Source organism: Rhipicephalus microplus, chromosome 4, assembly GCF_043290135.1.
Source record: "Rhipicephalus microplus isolate Deutch F79 chromosome 4, USDA_Rmic, whole genome shotgun sequence".
Taxonomy (NCBI): Eukaryota; Metazoa; Arthropoda; class Arachnida; order Ixodida; family Ixodidae; genus Rhipicephalus; species Rhipicephalus microplus.
The window spans coordinates 113,640,601-113,661,177 of NC_134703.1; the positions used below are offsets into that span (position 1 = coordinate 113,640,601).

General features: G+C 49.0%; 1 protein-coding gene across 1 annotated transcript in view; it reads right to left on the reverse strand.

The window, feature by feature from the left end:
- LOC119172289 (disintegrin and metalloproteinase domain-containing protein 10-like) overlaps positions 1 to 20,577 on the reverse strand; it is a 175,604-nt gene that overhangs the window by 32,949 nt on the left and 122,078 nt on the right. The window contains exon 8 of the mRNA XM_075893527.1: positions 8,444 to 8,572. Coding sequence (XP_075749642.1) covers positions 8,444 to 8,572 — 129 coding nt within the window. The remainder of the gene's footprint in view (positions 1 to 8,443; positions 8,573 to 20,577) is intronic.

Sequence of the window (20,577 nt, forward strand, 5' to 3'; positions counted from 1 at the left end):
TACTATGTCCTTTTTAGGCGCAATTACAAGCCGATGAGAAGTTTGATATGCTTATCGTTACAATGATGACGCACGCAAATACGCTAGCTTTAGGCTGTTCCAGAAATAGGACGGCAAACGCGAGGCCTCAACGGCTGGTTTTCTCATTAATCGACTTGCTGCGCGGTCTCGTTCGTGTCGGCAGTACTACGTTGTAAACACGTGACGAATGCACAGTGCACCACGCTCGATGAGCGTGCTCATTCTATACTTAGCCTTACTTTTCGCAATTATCTCTCTCTCTCTCTCTTTTTTTACTTGAGCTTGAAATCGTTCGCCAGTACTTGCTTAAATTTGCAAGGCTGAGCAAGTCGCAAAACTCTGCGTCATTAAGAATGGTGTCAGAGGCACTTACAGTTTTAGGACGGAGCCCTTATTTAATATTTATCAGCCAGCCATTGCTGTTTATTCATTTTGATGACGACTAGCTCTTTTGCAGAGAGAAGAAAAAAAATACGTAGATATATATGACGGCAGATCTGAATGATTTATGAGATGCCACATTTGTTTCCGTTCTGTTCGAGGACAACTCTGAAGCTCCTGTGGAAAATGTTTATGCTGCATATTAAATCAAAAGCAAGCACAGGAAGATATAAGTTCAAGTACATGGAGTTTAACTCCATGTATTTGTCAACACCTAATCGCTCTACACCCATTTGCGATATCTGAAAGGTCTAATAAAATAACAACTTGGTTTTACGCCCGAAAACTACGATATGATTACGAACGACGCTGTAGTGGAAGCGTCAGAAATTTTGAACAATCAGGTGCTCTTTAGCGTGCATGACTGTATCGCACAGCACACGGGCTTGCATCGTTTCGCCTTCATTGAGAACGCCGCAGGCGGGATCACGCCCAACACCTTCGGTTCAACCTGAAAGGTCTTTCTTTGATTTGATATTGATATGTGTGGTTTAGCGTCCCAAAACCACCATATGATTATGAGAGACGCTGTAGTAGAGGGCTGAGGGAAAATGACCACCTGGGGTTTTTTAACGTGCACCCGAATCTGAGCACACGGGCCTACAGCCTTTTCACCTGCATCGAAAATGCTACCGCCGCATACGGGATTCGATCCTGTGACCTGCGGGTCAGCAGCCGAGCACCTTAGCTACTATAGACCACAACGGCGGGAAAACCTGAAATGTCTAAAAGCACCGCTTATCTGTCCGGACGTTTTGGACGTCAAAAGCCTACAGATTCCCACGATGTGTAAATTTTTAATGGTGCTAATTCGGATGAAAGCCTAGAATGCAGCATTAACAGGTCGCATAATTAATGGACAGCGGGACAAAAACTATACCCACGGTTAAAGTAAAACATGGGATGATCGCTTATGCGCATACAAAAAATAAACATTAAAGCTAAGCCTTTTAAATATGCATACATGTAATTCAGTAAGATTTCCACCCTACTGAAATTACCATGCTCCCCTGATGCGCACTACCCTGCGCTTTCACCGACTCACTTATGCCTGGAAGGTAAGCTAACAACATAGAGAGTCGGCTACTATGTCGACGTATATAAATCCTGGCACTCGCAAAATTGTTTTTCATGTTGCCATCGCACCAGTTGGTAATAACTGGGACCTTGGGATATCGACTATGTCCATAGACAGCATTCGGCTACGAGCTTTCGAAAACACGGGTCGCCATAGACCTGTTGCGACAGTATACGTTGGTATGACTACGTGAAATGCTCGATCACGTCGCGAGAAACCAGCTGTCATTAGCGCTCTCATGCGGTGCCAGAACCAATAATAAAGCACGCGAAATACGTAGCGTAGGAAAATACCTTATCGATAACTTTGGTTAATAAATTATAAAAAGCATTTTGCACGCTTCCAAGAGCCCGATAGAACGAGGACAGAAAAAAGAAACACGCTGTCATATTGCACTGCCATGTGATGCCGTCGTCTGTTACAGTTCGGTACTTGGTTGTGCGTATATTTGGTTCGCTTATACTTGGCTCGGAAATATATACTGCGGGCTGCTTACCCAAAGGTCGCGGGTTCGACCCCGGCCGCCACGGTCGCATTTTGATGGGGCCGTAATGGTATAGAGGCCCTTGTACTGTGGGATGTCGGCGCGTGTTAAAGAACCCCAGGCGGTCGAAATTTCCGGAGCCCTCCACTACGGCGCCCCTCGTAATCGTATCGTGGTTTTAGGACGTAAAACCTCACGTATCAATATTGTAACGGATATAACAACCTCACAACCGGGACGTCCTATTTACAAGGTTTAATAAGGGCGAACTTGTGCCCAAAGCCAAAAGAACTACACAGTAGCTGGGAGAAAGCAGCGAACGCTCGTCGTCCTCTTCTTCTCCTCTTTTCTTTGCCGCTGCTCGGTAGCAGCTCGTGCACAGGCTGGGCCGGCTCGTGCCTTCCGGCGGGCTTCATGAGTCGTAGCGATGCCGTCAGCGTTCCTCTTTTAACAACGTCTGCGTTGTACTGCGCCTTAGCAATTCCTCGTGGCATTATCCCCCCTCTCAAGCGGCATCGCCCCGATGCTTGCGATGAGGCTGTTCAGTACTTTTTTTTTTTTTTTTTTGTGTGTGTACAAGTTTGTAAAATGAGGTTGCAGTACGTCAAGGGATTGGGGTGGCTAGGTTTGGAATCGGTCGTAGTACGGTTTCATCCGTACAATGTGTACACGCTCCGTGGGATTGCGTCGCCTCGGATGCAGGTGGCCTGCAGGCTTGACTTCGTAGACGAGGTCATTGTGTCGCTGTACGATCTCGTAGGGGCCAAAATACCGGGAAATGAGTTTTTCGGAGAGGCCTCGTCGTCGTACTGGAGTCCATATCCACACTTTGTCGCCAACGTCATATCGCGTGTCAAGTCTTCCTCGGTTGTAGCGGTCGGCATCGATGCGGTGTTGGTGGCGTATTCGGTATCTTGCTAACTGGCGGGCTTCTTCCGCTCTTTGTAGAAAGTCGTCAATATCGGGGGGGTAGTCATCTTGGTCTATTGGTAACATAGCATCCAGTGTTGTGGTAACAGCACGACCGTAAACTAGTTCAAATGGGGTGATTTTGGTGGTCTCTTGCACAGCCGTATTGTAGGCGAAAGTGACGTATGGTAAAATTTCGTCCCACTTTTTGTGCTCGACATCCACATACATGGATATCATGTCTGCTAGAGTTCTGTTAAGGCGTTCGGTCAGGCCATTGCATTGAGGATGATATGCAGTGGTTTTCCTATGAACAGTGTGAGTCATGTTGAGCAGGCACTTCAAAAGTTGCGCCGTGAAAGCCGTTCCGCGATCGGTGATTACAACCGTTGGAGCGCCATGTCGCAGGACTATTTTGTGTACGAAGAATTGGGCCACTTCTGCTGCCGTTCCTCGTTCCAAAGAGTCTGTTTCGGCGTATCTAGTTAAATAATCAGTGGCCACAACGATCCATTTCTTGCCGAGTAAAGATGTCGGGAAGGGTCCAAGGAGGTCCATTCCAACTTGGCGGAAAGGCGCTTTCGGTGGATCTATAGGTTGTAGAAGGCCCGCTGGTTTAGAACTTGGTGTTTTTCGTCTTTGGCACTCGCGGCATGTTTTGACGTAGTGTTGCACTGAAGCTAGTAGCTTGGGCCAATAATAATGGAGACTGATCCTTGCAAGCGTTCGAGTCACACCCAAATGTCCAGATGTGGGCTCATCGTGACACGCTCGAAGTATTTCTTGTCGCATAGTTGCTGGAACGACAAGCAGGAACTTTTCGCGGTTGGGCTTGAAGTTTCTCTTGTAGAGAACGTTTCCTCGGAGGCAGAACGATGCGAGGCTTCGAGAAAATATACGGGGTACTTGTACGTCAATTCCTTGCAGGTGTTCGATAAGCGGGAGTAATTCTTTGTCTGTACGTTGGAGTTCGGCTATTTGAGTGGTCTCGACAATTCCTACGAACGGAAAGTCGTCTTCTTCTGATGGTGGTGTGTCTGTAGGAGCCCGTGACAAACAGTCGGCATCGGTATGTTTTTTGCCAGATCGGTATACCACGGTTATATCGTATTCTTGCAGTCTGAGGCTCCACCTTGCTAGTCGTCCGGATGGTTCCTTTATGTTCGCCAGCCAGCAAAGCGCATGGTGATCGCTGACTGCTTTGAATGGTCTACCATATAGGTACGGCCGAAATTTACTGATGGCCCAGATGACGGCAAGGCATTCTTTTTCCGTGGCCGAATAGTTTGTCTCTGCTTTTGTTAGAGTCCGACTGGCATAAGCTATCACTTTTTCTTCACCTTTCTGCCACTGTATTAGAACGCATCCAAGGCCGATGTTACTGGCATCTGTGTGTATTTCCGTGTCGGCTGTCTCATCAAAGTGAGAAAGAATCGGGGGGTTTTCTAACCTCTTTCTCAATTCGTTGAAGGCGCTTTGTTGCTCGTTTTGCCACTGGAAAGGCACATCTTCTTTCGTAAGTCTCGTTAAGGGTTCTGCGATCTTTGAAAAATTTCTCACAAATCGTCTATAGTACGCACATAGACCTAGAAATCTCCGTACTGACTTTTTGTCTGTTGGCACCGGAAACCTTGCGACGGCGGTCGTCTTATCAGGATCAGGGCGAACACCTTGGGCGCTGACGACATGCCCAAGAAAACGAAGCTCTTCGAAACCTAATCGGCACTTCTCTGGCTTGATTGTCAAATCTGCCGAACGGATTGCCTCTAACACTGACCGAAGGCGCTTGATGTGCTCCTCAAATGTAGCCGCGAAGATGACCACGTCGTCTAGGTACACTAGGCAACACTGCCACTTCAATCCGGAAAGCACAGTGTCCATCATGCGTTGGAACGTTGCCGGCGCACAACAGAGACCAAACGGGAGAGCCTTAAATTCGTAAAGTCCGTTCGGGGTAACAAAAGCAGTCTTTTCGCGATCACGTTCATCAACCTCGATTTGCCAGTATCCACTTTTCAGATCTAGTGATGAGAAGAACTTGGCACACCGAAGTCGATCTAACGTGTCGTCGATGCGTGGAAGGGGATATACATCCCGTTTAGTCACAGCATTCAGTTTCCTGTAGTCGACACAAAACCGTAGCGTGTTATCCTTCTTCTTGACAAGCACCACGGGAGATGACCACGGGCTGTTAGAAGGCTGGATAACATCATCTTCAAGCATTTCTCGTACCTGCTTCTTGATGACTTCCCTTTCCTTAGGGGAAACACGATACGGGTGCCGGCATACCGGCCTGGTTGTCTCGTCCGTTATGATCCTGTGTTTTGTAATGCTCGTGCGCCGTACCTTTGAACTGTTGGAGAAACAGCTGCCAAATTCCCGCACGAGGTCGTATAGCTGTTGACGTTGAATCTCTGAAAGATTAGGATTTACGTATATTGTGTCGCAGGCATCAGATGGAAGTTTCACATTCGGTGACGTCGTTTCAAGACTGCATATTTCTGTCACTTCACAGAACTCATGAAGAAACGCTATTGCCGTCCCTTTTGCGATGTGCTGGAATTCGTTACCGAAATTCGTCAAGAGGATGTCTGTGCACCCGTTTCGCAGCTGGATAATCCCTCGTGCCACACAAACGCCTCTTTTCAAGAAAACATCCACGTTGCTCTCCGCCACACCCTCGTAGTCGCTGAATGCATCATTATGCACGAGAACCATTATACTGCTCCGTGGCGGTACAGTCACATCATCGTCGACGACGCGCAGTGGAGTGGTACATCGTTCATCTGATCGTGCTACCTTTAAAGCTTGCTCCGTCGAAAAGGACACGCTCGACCTCTGTAAATTGATAATCGCACCATTAGCTTGTAGGAAATCCATTCCCAGTATCACTTCCCTCGAGCACACAGGTAGGACGACAAAGTCACCGACGTAAGTGAAGCCCCGTATCATGACCCTTGCGGTACATCGGCCGGAAGGGGTTATGAGGTGACCACCTGCAGTACGTACTTGAGGTCCACCCCATTCGGTCAGAACTTTCTTGAGTCGCTTCGCTAATTCGTAACTTATCACAGAATAATCCGCACCAGTATCGATCAAAGCATTGAGCTCTAGTCCGTCAATCACCAACGGCAAGTCTGAAGTAATTTTCTCTGTACTGCACTCCTTTACCTGGAAACAGTCGTCGTTATCAGGCTCGTACCGCAGTGGAGGATCTTCATATCCCAAGTCGCCAGCGGCCTCGCCTCCACAGGTCGCCCTCTTCAGTTTCCCGGATTTGGGCTAGGCGAACGCTGCCTAGACGTGCTTGGGAAGGGACGTGGGCTAGACGAGCGGTAGCGCATAGGGGATGGTGAGCGTGGTTGATGACGACGAGGCGGGTCAAATTCCCGACGTGAGCATAGGTATTCTTCAATCTCGGAAGGTCTTTCGCCGTTTCGCGGACACGGTGCATTGATGGCGAATCCCCTAAGACCAGCTTGACGATATCGGCAGAATCGGTACAGGTGGCCAGCCTCTCCACAGTGGAAACACAAGGGCCTACGTGTGGCATCTCGCCACACATCGCTCTTCCGTGGCATCATCTCTCTCGCACGAGGTGGAGTGCGTGTTGCCTCTACGATTTCAGGCGGGCTGCGCATTGTCTGCACATAAGTACTTGGTGTCTCGATCGGCGAACAGTGCGGAGTAGGTCGCCTGAGCACCTCGGAGTACGTTACCGCCCGTCGTGTCGCTGGCACATCACTCCGCGGCTCCCGCATGGCCTGTCGAATTTCATCTCGGACAACTTCAGCAAGAGACAGCTCGGGGGTGACATCAGGTGACTGCAGTTTCCTTAATTCTTCCCTGACAACAGACCGGACGAGCTCGCGCAATGTGTCAAGATTATCCACGACGCCTGCTGAGTAGACTCCTGCGGATGCACCGGCTACGTCGCGGTTGTACTGTCGGGCTCTCTGCTGAAGCGTCGTTTCGATGGTTGTTGCTTCCGACCGAAACTCAGCAACAGTACGGGGCGGATTGCGGATGAGTCCCGCGAACAATTCTTGCTTTACCCCGTGCATGAGGTGGCGCACCTTCTTGTCTTCCGTCATGCCAGGATCAGCTCGCTTGAAAAGGCGGGACATGTCTTCGATGTACATCGCGACAGTTTCGTTCGTTCGTTGAATCCGTGTGCGGAGAGCTGCTTCCGCCCTTTCCCGGCGATCACTGTTGGCGAACGTACTCAGTAGCTGCCGCCGAAACTCTTGCCACGACGTCAGAGATGCCTCGTGGTTTTCGTACCACACTCGTGCAGAGTCTTCCAACGCAATGTAGACGTTACGCAGCTTGCCTTCCTCGTTCCACTGATTTAGATTTCCCACTCTCTCGAAATGCTCTAACCAGTCTTCGGCGTCCTCGTATGGGTCACCATGAAACACCTTTGGAATGACCGGTTGGCTTACGATGAGTTGTGCCGGCGTAACTTGGCTCGTCATGGTGGTGGCGGCGCTTGTCTCCGTCACCGATGCCCTTGATACAGAAGGGAGTGGCCCAAATTCTGGCAACTCTCCTCGGATACGGCGGCTGACTCGTTGGTGCACCGGTGTAAGCTCCACTGGTTGCGGCTGGTCAGTGCTTGGACTTCGCTCTTGCGTGGGGCTCGGAATCATGTACCCAGGCTCCTCCACCAGAAAATGTAACGGATATAACAACCTCACAACCGGGACGTCCTATTTACAAGGTTTAATAAGGGCGAACTTGTGCCCAAAGCCAAAAGAACTACACAGTAGCTGGGAGAAAGCAGCGAACGCTCGTCGTCCTCTTCTTCTCCTCTTTTCTTTGCCGCTGCTCGGTAGCAGCTCGTGCACAGGCTGGGCCGGCTCGTGCCTTCCGGCGGGCTTCATGAGTCGTAGCGATGCCGTCAGCGTTCCTCTTTTAACAACGTCTGCGTTGTACTGCGCCTTAGCAATTCCTCGTGGCAATATTAACATCGACTATGAAGAACAAACTTGCACTACGCTTAACAATAGCAAAGAAACATTTGCTCCAACAAAACAAAAAATAAAGACACGGGCGCTCAAGTTCACTGGCACCGGACTACTTCACCCTCGGGAATTTCCATTTATGTGCCCACTTTATTGAACTATTGTAACACGTTAAATCGTCTTTGCGTCACTGTTACTAAACGTTGATTGATTGATTGATTGATTGATTGATTGATTGATTGATTGATTGATATGTGAGGTGTAACGTCCCAAAACCGTGATATGATTATGAGAGGCGCCGTAGTGGAGGACTCTTGAAATTTCGACCACGTGGGGTTCTTTTAACGTGCACCCAAATCTGAGCACACGGGCCTACAACATTTCCGCCTCCATCGGAAATGCAGCCGCCGCAGCCGGGATTCGATTGCGCGACCTGCGGGTCAGCAACCGAGTACTTTAGCCACTAGACCACCGCAGCGGGGCACTGCGACTAAACGTGACAACCACGTTTCCGCCTCTCCTGATGTATAGCGACACACTTACCGGTGAGCCGAAGTTGTGTCCGATCTCGTGCGCCAGCGTCACGTGGGACACAATCGGGGGCACGTGCTTGCCGTAGTTGAGCAGCGTCACGATGCCTGTGTTCAGGCTCTTGAGGCTGCCCCGGTAGTGCTGCGTGTATCATCGAAGTGCGAGAGGTGTTAGAGCTCCGACGATCAGGACGGCACCGACACAAGCGTCACAGCTGTTTATTTCGTTGGCATCGTCATGGTATATAGCATGCATTCTAATTTATCCTTCCCGGTTGATTTCGCTTAACGCTGGCAACTGACTTCAGCGGTCTCTCTAAAGTACGCGACAGACACGCAAGAAGTAAGGGAGTTTTAGAATAACGTTTGCGGGTGCTGCGGGCGTTGCGGTCACGGCGGGCACCATACGAGCTTTATAATAACGTTTGCCTCCTCTTTAGCTGCCCCGCAAACTCAAATGCACGGAAATTACACATAGCCTTGACACAAGCACTTCGCGGGCCTCGCGGGCCGCGATTGCCGCACGCTATTTCGGATTTTCTGCGGGCGGGCCGCGAACGCGAACGGTGACTTGCGTTACGGCGCATGCGCATGCAGTGGCAGCGACCGCACCGCAAGGGCTCGCGGTGTGCTATTCCGAAGCTCCCTACAGATCGGATGGCACAAATTACCTCCGGACGCCCCCAGATGCCTGCGACATCCAGAAGCCGCCAATTTGAAATCCAGCAGTTTACCCGTCACAGTCAAACCAAAACCTCACGTCACACTGTGCACAGTGTATGCTAAGAAAACTGAAGAAACTGCGGCATATAAGGACTGAGAACTGGGCCAGTTGGCGACAGTACTTGGACATATCAGCGCTGCGGTTTGTTCCTTCTTTTCTTGCGTCCGCGTAGTGGTACGGTGTGTTAAAATGTGTTCGAAAACTGTGACATCTTAGCTAGACCGTACTAGAAGGCGTCATGAAAGCCTCTTTCTTGGCAACATTTAATGCATCTTCCAAAGATACGCAGGCGTATTGCTATCGCCACTGAATAAGGGTGGTGTGGTCAAAGGGACCCCTAATTAACTTTGTCGATGATCTTTAGTCTGACGATAGGCTGTCTTTATTCTTGTTCTGTCGAATAAAATGCTCCGCGTTAAGCAAGCTACGTTCGTCAGAGCGCGCAACCCAAGTTGGACAAGTTTGAAAGCGTGTTTCGTTTCGTCATGGTTCATGTAACCTTAACCGCATGTCACTCGACTGAAACAAAACGCTTACGCCATGCAGCACACCGATACACAAACACTGTAAAATAACCCGCTTTACTTTCGCGGCAAGTTTCACATTCAACACACAAAGGAGACTAAAAACGTACGAAACAAAAAAGAAGACACGAGGGTGGGCACATGCCTTACCGGATTACGTGCAGCATTCCTCACAATCCATGTTGAAACTCCGGTGCGTGCTCATGCAAAGAAAACTTTCAGGCATCCATCCTCCTACGTTCAAAATACATGTACAAGTCATTGACTTTTTTTTTCTTGAAGTAAATTTTATCTAGGTATGCATGCCCCTCCAAGCGCAAAGCCGGGCATGAAAACCCGCTACTGCTGCGAGAAAAAAAATCCGCCCTAAGGCACCGTAAGCAATACTAAATAACAAGCTAGTCGCAATGGGCTTGGACAGGCTGAGGTCCATGTAATTCTTTTTTTGTCCCTCGCAAACTGCGCAGCAGTCATGCTTACTTGAATGCATCGTTTGTTACGTTAAGCTGGTTACATTATTTCCGTAAAGGTTAGAATAATTTAGAAAATTGGTAGGGCTGTCAGAAACGGTTTTCAGAACCTGTTGTCATACACTCTCTGCGAGAAAACATTAGCGTACTCGGGTACTCGGGAAAATTGAGGGCATAAACCAGAAATAACTTCAAACAAGAATACGATGCTGCTGGCTTCACTTCAAATAAAGGTTGTTCATTGTTGCATGCACTTGTCATACCTAACCTTTCTCCGAGGCGCTATGCACGCAACTTGTTTTCGCTACTTGTATCAACTCAGGCAGGGATCGCAAAAACGCCACCCGCGGCTTACACGGCTCTCTTCATGAAATATTTTTTTTTAGTTTCTACATGTGTAATTCGTCAATATTCTAACAAAAACTCTGAAAAAAATATTGGCCGGAGAAAGCTATGTGTATTTTTTTCCTGAGGCACCTTCTGTTCTTCTGGTTTCAATACGTTGTTGAGATCCGGGCACCGAAGACCGTTTAGAAACGACCCGTACAAATGACAAGGCCAGTAGGCACGCGTGCCTCTCCTCTAGCCCGGCAGTGGGCTAGCTAAAATTTTGAACAACTTACCCCTCCATGCCCTGGTTTTGGGACGCAAAACCCGAAATATCATTCAATTGCCCCTTTTCCCCGCCCTCTTTTGCTCCTACTTTCCTTGCTGTCCTGGCCCTTGAGAAGCAAACTATCGCGACTGCGGACCGCTAAGGGAGGTGAGTGTGAGACACCTGGTAATACAAAAGAGTGAGATTTATCGGGCTTTGAATGAACTTCCTGCACAATGCAAATAACTTTTTCGTCATTTACTTTCTTTTGCAGAAATACCGTTGGTAATGATCGCTTCTTGTGAGCACAACCACGTTCGACGAATCGTTCGACGTGCCACTTTCCGTAAGCCATGGAAAAGTATGGTTTTTCTTTGCTCATATTGGACGTAACCAAACATTAGGTTGCTCATATTTTGAGCCTTTCATTTTGTTCTGTTTATGCCAAAGCAGAGCATTAATGTCTTCCGGATAGACAGATATTTATTTGCACGTTAGTTAGGATTATTTGATTTAACATACATAAGTTAACACATTATAGGATTATTTTTGTGGTTGTAGAATATTAGACACCTTTAAATAACGCTGTACCAGATTGACACATCTATAGATGCTTATTCATAAGTGTTATCTGAAAGGGTTGAATAATCGCGAACTCTTCCCCAAGAAGTTATCGAATGGCTTCACTAAAAGAGTTTATCACCTCACAAATCGACCACGGCCATTCTATTTATTAATTTTTCAATTACGAGTGAAGTTATTCAGATTTGTAGCACATGGTAAATGTTTTCTCTCTTCTCCCGTTTTGACGAGTCACTGGAAGATAAGGAGGTATGTATAGCGCGCCGGAGAGAAGTTACGTCATGCGTAGGTCATGACGCTGGGCACTTTCTTTTTCCTTTTTCTTCGAACGCACTACTTACTTTCAGCATGACCGTGAGCGAGGGCACGTGGCAGCCTCCAGTGGCGACCACAGAAACTATGCAACGCACAATGTTCACATCGGTCAATGAGCGCGAACTTGAGTATATAACGGGGTCATATAGCATTATCTGTTGAAAGAAGAGGGTGCATTTGCTAGCTGAGTTGAAAAAATAATTGGGAATCCCAGGCCGCGTGCTGCGCTGTAATGTTTGTCTTGCGTGCTCTAAGGACATTCGCCTACCGATCACCGGCCTTTTCAGACCATGCGCGAAAATTTTTGCTTAATAAAAAAGAGTACGTAAATTGGGATTTTGTTTTATTGCATTTGTAAATAAAATTGTACCCCGACATGAAGTTCTTGTGAACTGTATTCACTCAATCAAAAAAAAAATGAAAGCGAAAGCGGTGCCCGTGAGATTCGAGCTGGCACCCTCAGGCCGTCATTGGGTGAGTGAAGCTCCAGCGTTCAAGCTATGGTGACTTCGCCTTTCTTAGGTATGCTTAAGTGTTGAATAGTATATATATGTACACTCACTATTTAGGATTTCTTTACTAGCACCTCTTATACGGCCATTATGGTGCATTTAGTTCTCAAAAAGTGGTGATAATAATATTAGATAACGCAGGTTACACATACAAGGCATGATGCATAGATATGTTAGGATCCCGGACATTCTTGTGATACGTGCAAGATGAAACGTTGTCCTAGTTGAGACTCATGCTGTTTCATGCATTGCTAACTTCAGGGGTGGGCTTTGACGCCCGAAAACTACACGTAGTGAACGTCTCCGTGTTAAGTTTAACCATCTCTACTTTTTTTTTCTTAAGCAGTGTATGGTAAGGGTGTTTGCGATTCACGAGTGTGATGTTTGTTGGTGAGGTTCGTCGCGCCGCAGAGCGTGTGACGCGTTGCGGATGGAGGAGACGGTATCTGACGTTAACAAACCACACTACAATTGTATTTGACAGCATACACACACGAAATACATAAAGCGGCAGCGTACACTACTAGTCAATTGTCTCACGTGGCGGTGCTTGGGGACCAGGAGGCTGTGGGCTGGTTGAGTCCCTGTGATGACGTAATCGTCGTCGGGTAGATGTCCGGTGTGGCAACGACGTAGCAGCAGCAGGGGTTAAGGGCCGAGTGAACGAACCGTCGCTCGGTAGCCGGTAGCCAGACAGGGCTCGTCCGCGCCAGGCCAGGACCTTGCGACGCTCGTCTCGACGGCGGTGGACAATCTGGAACCTCGCGCGTAGGTGCGGGTTCTCCGAGAGCAGCAGGCCGCGTCCCAGGTCTTGCCAGGCGAGGACCGTGAGGCGCTCGCTGTCCCGAAGACAGGCGCCCTGTGTATGCGAACCTCGCGCGTAGATGCGGGTTCTCCAACAACCTGCCGCCCGTTCTGCCGGCGTTCCAAAAAAAAAAAAACTGTCTCGCCTGCGCGCGCCCTTCTTAATCTTCTCTGCAGCCCGAGCTCCTTCGTTTTTCTCGCCTTCCAGCGATCGGCCACTCCGTCGTCTGCTCTCGCTTTCCCTGCTTCGTCACATTACCCCCCCACTTAAGAAGGTTCTTCGCTGTGAAGAACTTGCAGCTGCCACTGGATCCCTTGGGACACCGTAGTACACGCGCACTCGGAGCACTGCACTACACTTCCGAGCCCCGCACACTCGGCACACATAAGAGACACAAAAGTTGTCACCAGTGTTCAGGGCCCCGCACACCCGACACTCTCAAAGGTACTCGCAAGACGAGATGAAAGTTGGTCCGTCACGGTAAGTAATGTGCACCGAAAAAAAAATTCCATCAATTATACCCGACACTGCGAAATCCTCAAGCCGTGTAGCGATGATGTTCATGCGCTTGGCAACCGGCTCATATAGTCTGCTCCTACATTCTCACTGCCTTTTATATATTCAACGCTGAAGTCGTACTCCATGAGTATGAGGCTCCAACGTAGAACACGGCTGTTGATGTGTTTGGCGGAGTTGATGTAAACGAGAGGCTTGTGGTCGCTTTGTAGTATGAACGTTCGCCCGAACAAGTAAATATGAAATTTCTGGATGGCCCACGTGAGTGCCAGGGCTTCGCGCTCGATTGTCGAATAGGCAGTTTCTCGTGGTTGCAGTCGTCGGCTAGCGTACGACACTGGGTGTAGCATAACACCATGCCGCTGCATAAGTATGGCACCTACGCTTGTTGACGAGGCGTCGGTGCGAAGTACAAAAGGCTGAGCGAAATCGGGTGCTCTCAAGACAGGTTGTGTAGACAGCATGGTCTTGAGTGCATCGAAGGCTTTCTGTTCCTGCACTCCCCAAATTACTTTGTTAGGGGCTCTCTTTTTAGTCAGTTCAGTTAATGGTCCTGCTATCTCGGAGTACTTGTGGACGAAATCTCTGTAATAGCCCGTAAGTCCAAGGAAAGAGCGTACTTCTTTTTTCGTCTGTGGGCGCTTGGCTGCCCGTATTTTATCAAGGGTTTCGATCTGGGGTTTGATGATGCCATTTTCGACGTGATGACCGAGGAACTTTACTGACCGCTGACCAATCTCACTTTTCGTTGGTCGAATCGTCAACCCGGATTCGCTAACTCGTTGAAGAAAGGCTTCAAGTGTGGCCACGTGTTCTGTCCACGTCTCGGTTGTAACGAGCACATCGTCGAAGTAAAAGTAAATATGGGGTATATCTGCTACCACCTTCCTCATTAGACGGTTGAAGACAGCTGGGGCGGTTTTAATGCCAAACGGCATGAAACGAAACTGATAAAGGCCTGCTGATGTAGAAAACGCTGTCATTGCTTTGGACTCTTCATGCATCGGGACTTGCCAATACCCTTTAGCAAAGTCGAACTTAGAAAAATATCGTGCCTTCCCCAGTTGTCCAAAAATAACATCAACTCGAGGTATGGGCTCATTGTCGTTCAGCAGTATCTTGTTGAGTTGCCGGAAGTCAATGCATAGACGTATTGTCCCGTCTTTTTTCTTGACAACTACTATCGGCGACTGGTAGGGAGACTCAGATGGCTCGATGATGCCTTGCTTCAGCATGTCTCTAATTTCTTGTTGAACTGCCTCTTTGGTAGCAAACGGTAGTGGATACGGCCGTATGTTCACTGGTGTATCCGTTGCGACATTCAACTTGCACTGGGTGAGATGTGTTCTGCCGGGAATGTCGGTGAATACATTCTCGTAGGTATGCAGTATTCTAGCGATCTGCGTGCGCTGTTTAGTAGAGAGTGCTTCCGATATGTTCACATCGGCAGCAGATTCTTTTTGCTGAAAAGGTACGCATGGTAGATCGTCGTGCTCAGTATCATCAGCCAGACACGCGACTGACGCTTCTTTTGTTGGCTGTGGTACCGATGGTCGTTCTTGATATTTTTTGAGGAGGTTGACGTGAAACAGAGATGTTCGCGTTCCTAAATCAATAACGTAATCCACGTCATTCTTCCTCTCTAGAACTGTGAAAGGCCCTTTCCATGTTAGAATCAGTTTGTTGTTGTCCGACGGGAGTAGCAGCAGCACCTTGTCTCCAACAGCTAAACGCCGTGGTCTAGTCTTCATGTCATAGTGCTTCTTCTGCACAAGTTTGGCTTTCTGCAGCTCCTCCTTGGCTAGACGACAAGTGTTTTCAAGACGTCTCCGCAGGTCAACTACATAGCCGTACGAGGTCTTCGTCTCATCATCTAGATGATTACCAGTCCACATCTCTTTCAATATTGACATGGGCCCTCTGACGTAACGGCCATACAGTAAGTCAAACGGGGCGAAGCCCAAACTTGACTGCGGAACTTCTCTATATGCGAAAAGTAAAGGCGCTAAGTACCGGTCCCAACTTTTCGGGCACTCTTGACACATTCGTCTTATCATTCGTTTAAGTGTGCCATTGAACCTCTCGACAAGACCATTTGCCATGGGATGATATGGTGTCGTCGGCAACTGTGTGAAGGATAGAAGCCTGCTGAATTCGCGCATTAGGTGGGACGTAAAAGACGTGCCTCGGTCGCTGATGATTTCCTGAGGTACCCCCACTCGCGAGAACATCTCCAACAGTGCTTCAGCGATCCTTTCTGTTTCAATGCTTGGCAGCGCCACCGCATCAGGATACCGCGTTGCCATGTCCACCATTGTCAAAACGTATCTATTCCCTTTTTCTGACTTGGGAGATAATGGTCCCACAATGTCAATGGCCACTCTCTTAAACGGTGTATCAATGACGGGGGTTTTACCCAACGGTACTCGCCCAACTAAGTGTTTTGGGAAAGTTCTCTGGCACGTGTCGCACGATTTCACAAATCGTGTGATGTCAGAAAGTACCCCTGGCCAATAGAACTCCTCGAGGATACGGTCTGTTGTGCGTTTTATACCCTGATGGCCCGCAAGAATTCCTTCATGAGCCATTTGCATTACACAATGGCGGAGGGCTGTAGGTACAACAAGTTGTTCAGTTTCTCTCTTCGATCTGAGCTTGTACCTCCTGTATAGAATTTCTTCTTTTGTAAAGAAAAGAATCTCGGCAAACCTGGTCTGGATGGGTTTATCGACGGCCTCAAAGCATTTCTGTAAGCTAGCGTCATCCCTCTGACTTTTCTGCAAGTCACGTGCACTCATATCTAGGGGACTTATTGTTGGTACCGGCAGGCGACGAGAACTCTGTCCGACTGTCGCGGCGACTTCGTTTTCCTTTGATTGCCTCGCAACCGAAGTGAATGCATCTGTAGTATAAGATCCAGTCAGCGATCCGTCGTCCGCTCCCACCCTAGATGATATTTTCATCGGACTAGCTGGACGTAGGTGTCTTTTCCAATCTTGATCAGGATCGGAGGCGTCACGGACCCCTTGGACGTTTCCCAGAACGACGTCATACAGTGGGTCATCCATGCAGATCGCGCGAGTCTTGCCTGAGAAAAAGGGTGAAATAATTCGCACGTCTGCCTCCGGCAGTTTCAGTACCCTTCGATCAAGAAGACACACAGAGGAAACTTTCCCCGTCAGATTGCTGACTGGTACAAGGGACCTTCTCACAATAACCGAGTCGCATCCTGTATCCCGTAAGACCGTAACGGGCTGGTTTTCAAGGACGCCTTCGGCCGTAGGCATAGACTTGTCCTCCCACTTGATTCTCGTACGTTTCGAGCAATCAGTACCTTGCCGGGAAGCCTGTGTCTCCTGGTTTGATGCTTTCGGACCTTCTGCTTGCTCTTTCAGGCACGAGGCTTTACCGCTTCCCTTGTTAGGGCAGTCCTCTTTGCTATGCCCACTACGTCTACATTTTCCGCAGAAGGCTGGTTTTGTCCTTGGCCCTTTAGTATTTGCCCAGCAATCTGAGGCCTTATGACCGCGCTTTCCACAAAGCAAACAATGTGGTTTGTCCTTTTCCTCTTTCCGTAGTGCGGCCTGCGCTCGATCTGGTGGCTTTTTATGGTCCTTGTCGTCCTTACCTTTACCAAGGTTGACGAAACCCTGCGCCTCCATATAATGATCAGTAGCTTCTACTAGCTTTTCAATTCCTCGGCAATCCCTTTCCCGCAGGAAGATTGCCAGCTTCTCGTGGCACTGCGTGATGAATTGCTCTGAAACAATAACGTCTCGTAGAGCTTCGTACGTCCGTTCGGTCTTGGCCATCTCTTGCCAATGGTCGAAATAACCTAGTAATCGCCCAGCGAACTGTCGACCCGTTTCGCAGTCCTCAGGCTTCGCCGACCGAAACTTAGTGCGGTAGCCCTCCTCTGTAAACCGGAAGCGCTGCAACAACGTTTTCTTTAACGTTGCGTAATCCATGGCATGGTCAGGTGCCATCCTGCCAACAACACTTAGCGCTTCACCTGTCAAACAAAGGCTCAGTGAAAGGGCCCACTTGTCTTGCGGCCAATCCTGGCTCCTGGCGACGCGTTCAAAGCGCTGGATGTACGCGTCCAGCTCGTCGCGAACTTCGTTGAAGGGCGGTATGAGTTTGTGCGGACTTTCGTAGCTTTGAGGAGAACCCATGTGCGGACCCTCTACTGATTGACCTGTAGTCACGCTACCCGTTGTCGCATCTAACTCTCGGAGCTTCAACCTTAGTTCGAGAACCTCCTTTTCTGCTTGTAGCCTCGCCAGTGCCTCGGCATCAGCTTCTTTTGCCGCATTGCGTTCGGCTAAACGTACTTCCCGCGCTTCTCGTTCACGTACGCGCTCCTCATCGATCCACTGCTTTAGCCCTGGACCGCTCAACCCCAGTTCCTTTCCAATTGCTGTGAGCTTGTCCGTCTCCATCGTCAACCGTCAGACCCGCATAAGCGACGCGCTGCTCTTTTATAGGATAAGAGCGGTCCTGTCGCGCGGACGCCAGATGTGATGTTTGATAATGTGACGAAGCAGGGAAAGCGAGAGCAGACGACGGAGTGGCCGATCGCTGGAAGGCGAGAAAAACGAAGGAGCTCGGGCTGCAGAGAAGATTAAGAAGGGCGCGCGCAGGCGAGACAGTTTTTTTTTTTTTTGGAACGCCGGCAGAACGGGCGGCAGGTTGTTGGAGAACCCGCATCTACGCGCGAGGTTCGCATACACAGGGCGCCTGTCTTCGGGACAGCGAGCGCCTCACGGTCCTCGCCTGGCAGGACCTGGGACGCGGCCTGCTGCTCTCGGAGAACCCGCACCTACGCGCGAGGTTCCAGATTGTCCACCGCCGTCGAGACGAGCGTCGCAAGGTCCTGGCCTGGCGCGGACGAGCCCTGTCTGGCTACCGGCTACCGAGCGACGGTTCGTTCACTCGGCCCTTAACCCCTGCTGCTGCTACGTCGTTGCCACACCGGACATCTACCCGACGACGATTACGTCATCACAGGGACTCAACCAGCCCACAGCCTCCTGGTCCCCAAGCACCGCCACGTGAGACAATTGACTAGTAGTGTACGCTGCCGCTTTATGTATTTCGTGTGTGTATGCTGTCAAATACAATTGTAGTGTGGTTTGTTAACGTCAGATACCGTCTCCTCCATCCGCAACGCGTCACACGCTCTGCGGCGCGACGAACCTCACCAACAAACATCACAACGAGCGTGTTTGCAATTTTTTTTTTCGGAATGCTGACGCAGCTGTTCATCGAACCAACGACTTCGTGCTTGCAAAAAACGTCATGCTACTGAGCATGCCCGGGAGAAGCAAACCAGGAAAGGTCATGACAGCACTTTTTTGAAGCTGGAAGTGCACCAGTCCTTGTGGGCCATCTTACTTCCATTCTTCAACCAGCTCACCCTTATCCGATAGGCGCGAGCTTGGTGGTGCTAATTTCAAGCTTTCGTTACGACAAGCCAGTAGGGGGCGTGGCTGGTGCGCGTCAAAGCGAGATCTGCTCAAATACTGTAAAAGTTTTCACGAAGCAGGAACTGCACCTGCATCTATACCATTGGCCCCTTCAAGAAAGGGCCGTGATTGCGCGATAAAGATTGCGCGATAAAGCTCACACTAGCAGCACAGATAGATCCAACTCACAATTTTCACGCTTGCTCACTGTATACGCAGCAAACACAGCTTGTTTCGCCCACGGAATGCGCTGTTGGAAACTCTCGGGGCAAAAAAGGGTTTTCTCGTTTTGCGGAAACCCTGAGGAGTTGGGGTACATCAGGCCCGGTTGCAATGCGAACACGCACGTTTGGTGCTGCAGTTGCAGTCATCCATTCGCGGGAAAGAAAATAATGATGTCATTTCCGCCGCACTCTTTCCGAACGCATATAGCTGTTGGCAGAAGCCTACCCTAACTTTACTTCATCTAAGCTGCTTACTTTCCATCATTGCGTCTTCTGAGCCGTTTACTATAGGAATCGGCAAGGGAAAGGTATTTTTTTTCTGTCCTTGCTTTATTTTTTTGGGCTGTTATGCTCGTAAAGTGGAGCCCTTTGGTTTTCCTACTCGTGTCATATACTTAATTACAATGCTTAAGCTGTTTTGATGGTGCGAAATGTTTTTGAGTAGAACGGAGCGTGCGGGGTTGTTAATATTTTCCCTAATACTTGCCTTACGCTGAAATCAACCCTCCAAGCTTCACCTCGCCTGTATTTTTTTTCTTTAGCGCAAAACATGACGACAGTGCTAAGTTCTGCTCCTGACTGACCACTTGACGAAGTTCGACTAAGCCCGAGCAACTGAACGATATAACGACTCACCACCACCAAGTTTAGACATCTGCCAGTAATTTGTACGCTCAGCCCTTTTGTAGCCTAAATCAGTGATGAAATCTTTACTGTATCAGCCTACATTTTACAAGTCATTGTGTATGGGCCGAAAATTTCTTTGGCGAGACACTTTGATCTGTCACCCCACGTGTAACATTGGCGCAAATTATACAAGTGGGTCTCTGCAAGAACAACTAAAACGTGCTGGTTTTGGACGTGCATTTCGTGCTTTTATTTTTCGCAAGAAAAACTCGAGGCTGTTCATGCCATGCATGCCAAAGACGTGCTCCGTTTTATTCATCCTGCCACCCTTCTTTCGTCACCCTCCATATAAAGCCCTCTCGTCGTACTCGAAATGAAAATCCCCATGAAAAAAAACACAAAAAAGTACAAACGGTGAGCCGACAATATTATGCCGTAAGGCTAGGGCACAGCTCCCACCAGCGTCGAGGAGCAACATCAAAGAATTCAAATGCGGAAGTTTGGACTCGATGTTTATTGTTCGGCTCTCTTAATTTTTACTGGATAGCACGTAGAAATAACGACTATGCATTCCATGTGAATTTTCAAAACGTGATGGGTGAGCAAAACACCTCTGTGACACTTCTTGGTGATGAAGCTGGCTCTAGCAACTCCGCGATATCCACTGCACTAAAGAAGACATCATATCGGCTTCTACCATCCAGTGCTTCCTTTAGCCTTTTTCTGCTTTTCCATACGCTGATTCAGACAAAATCTATTTACTGGATAAGGCCGAGTAGTGCGAT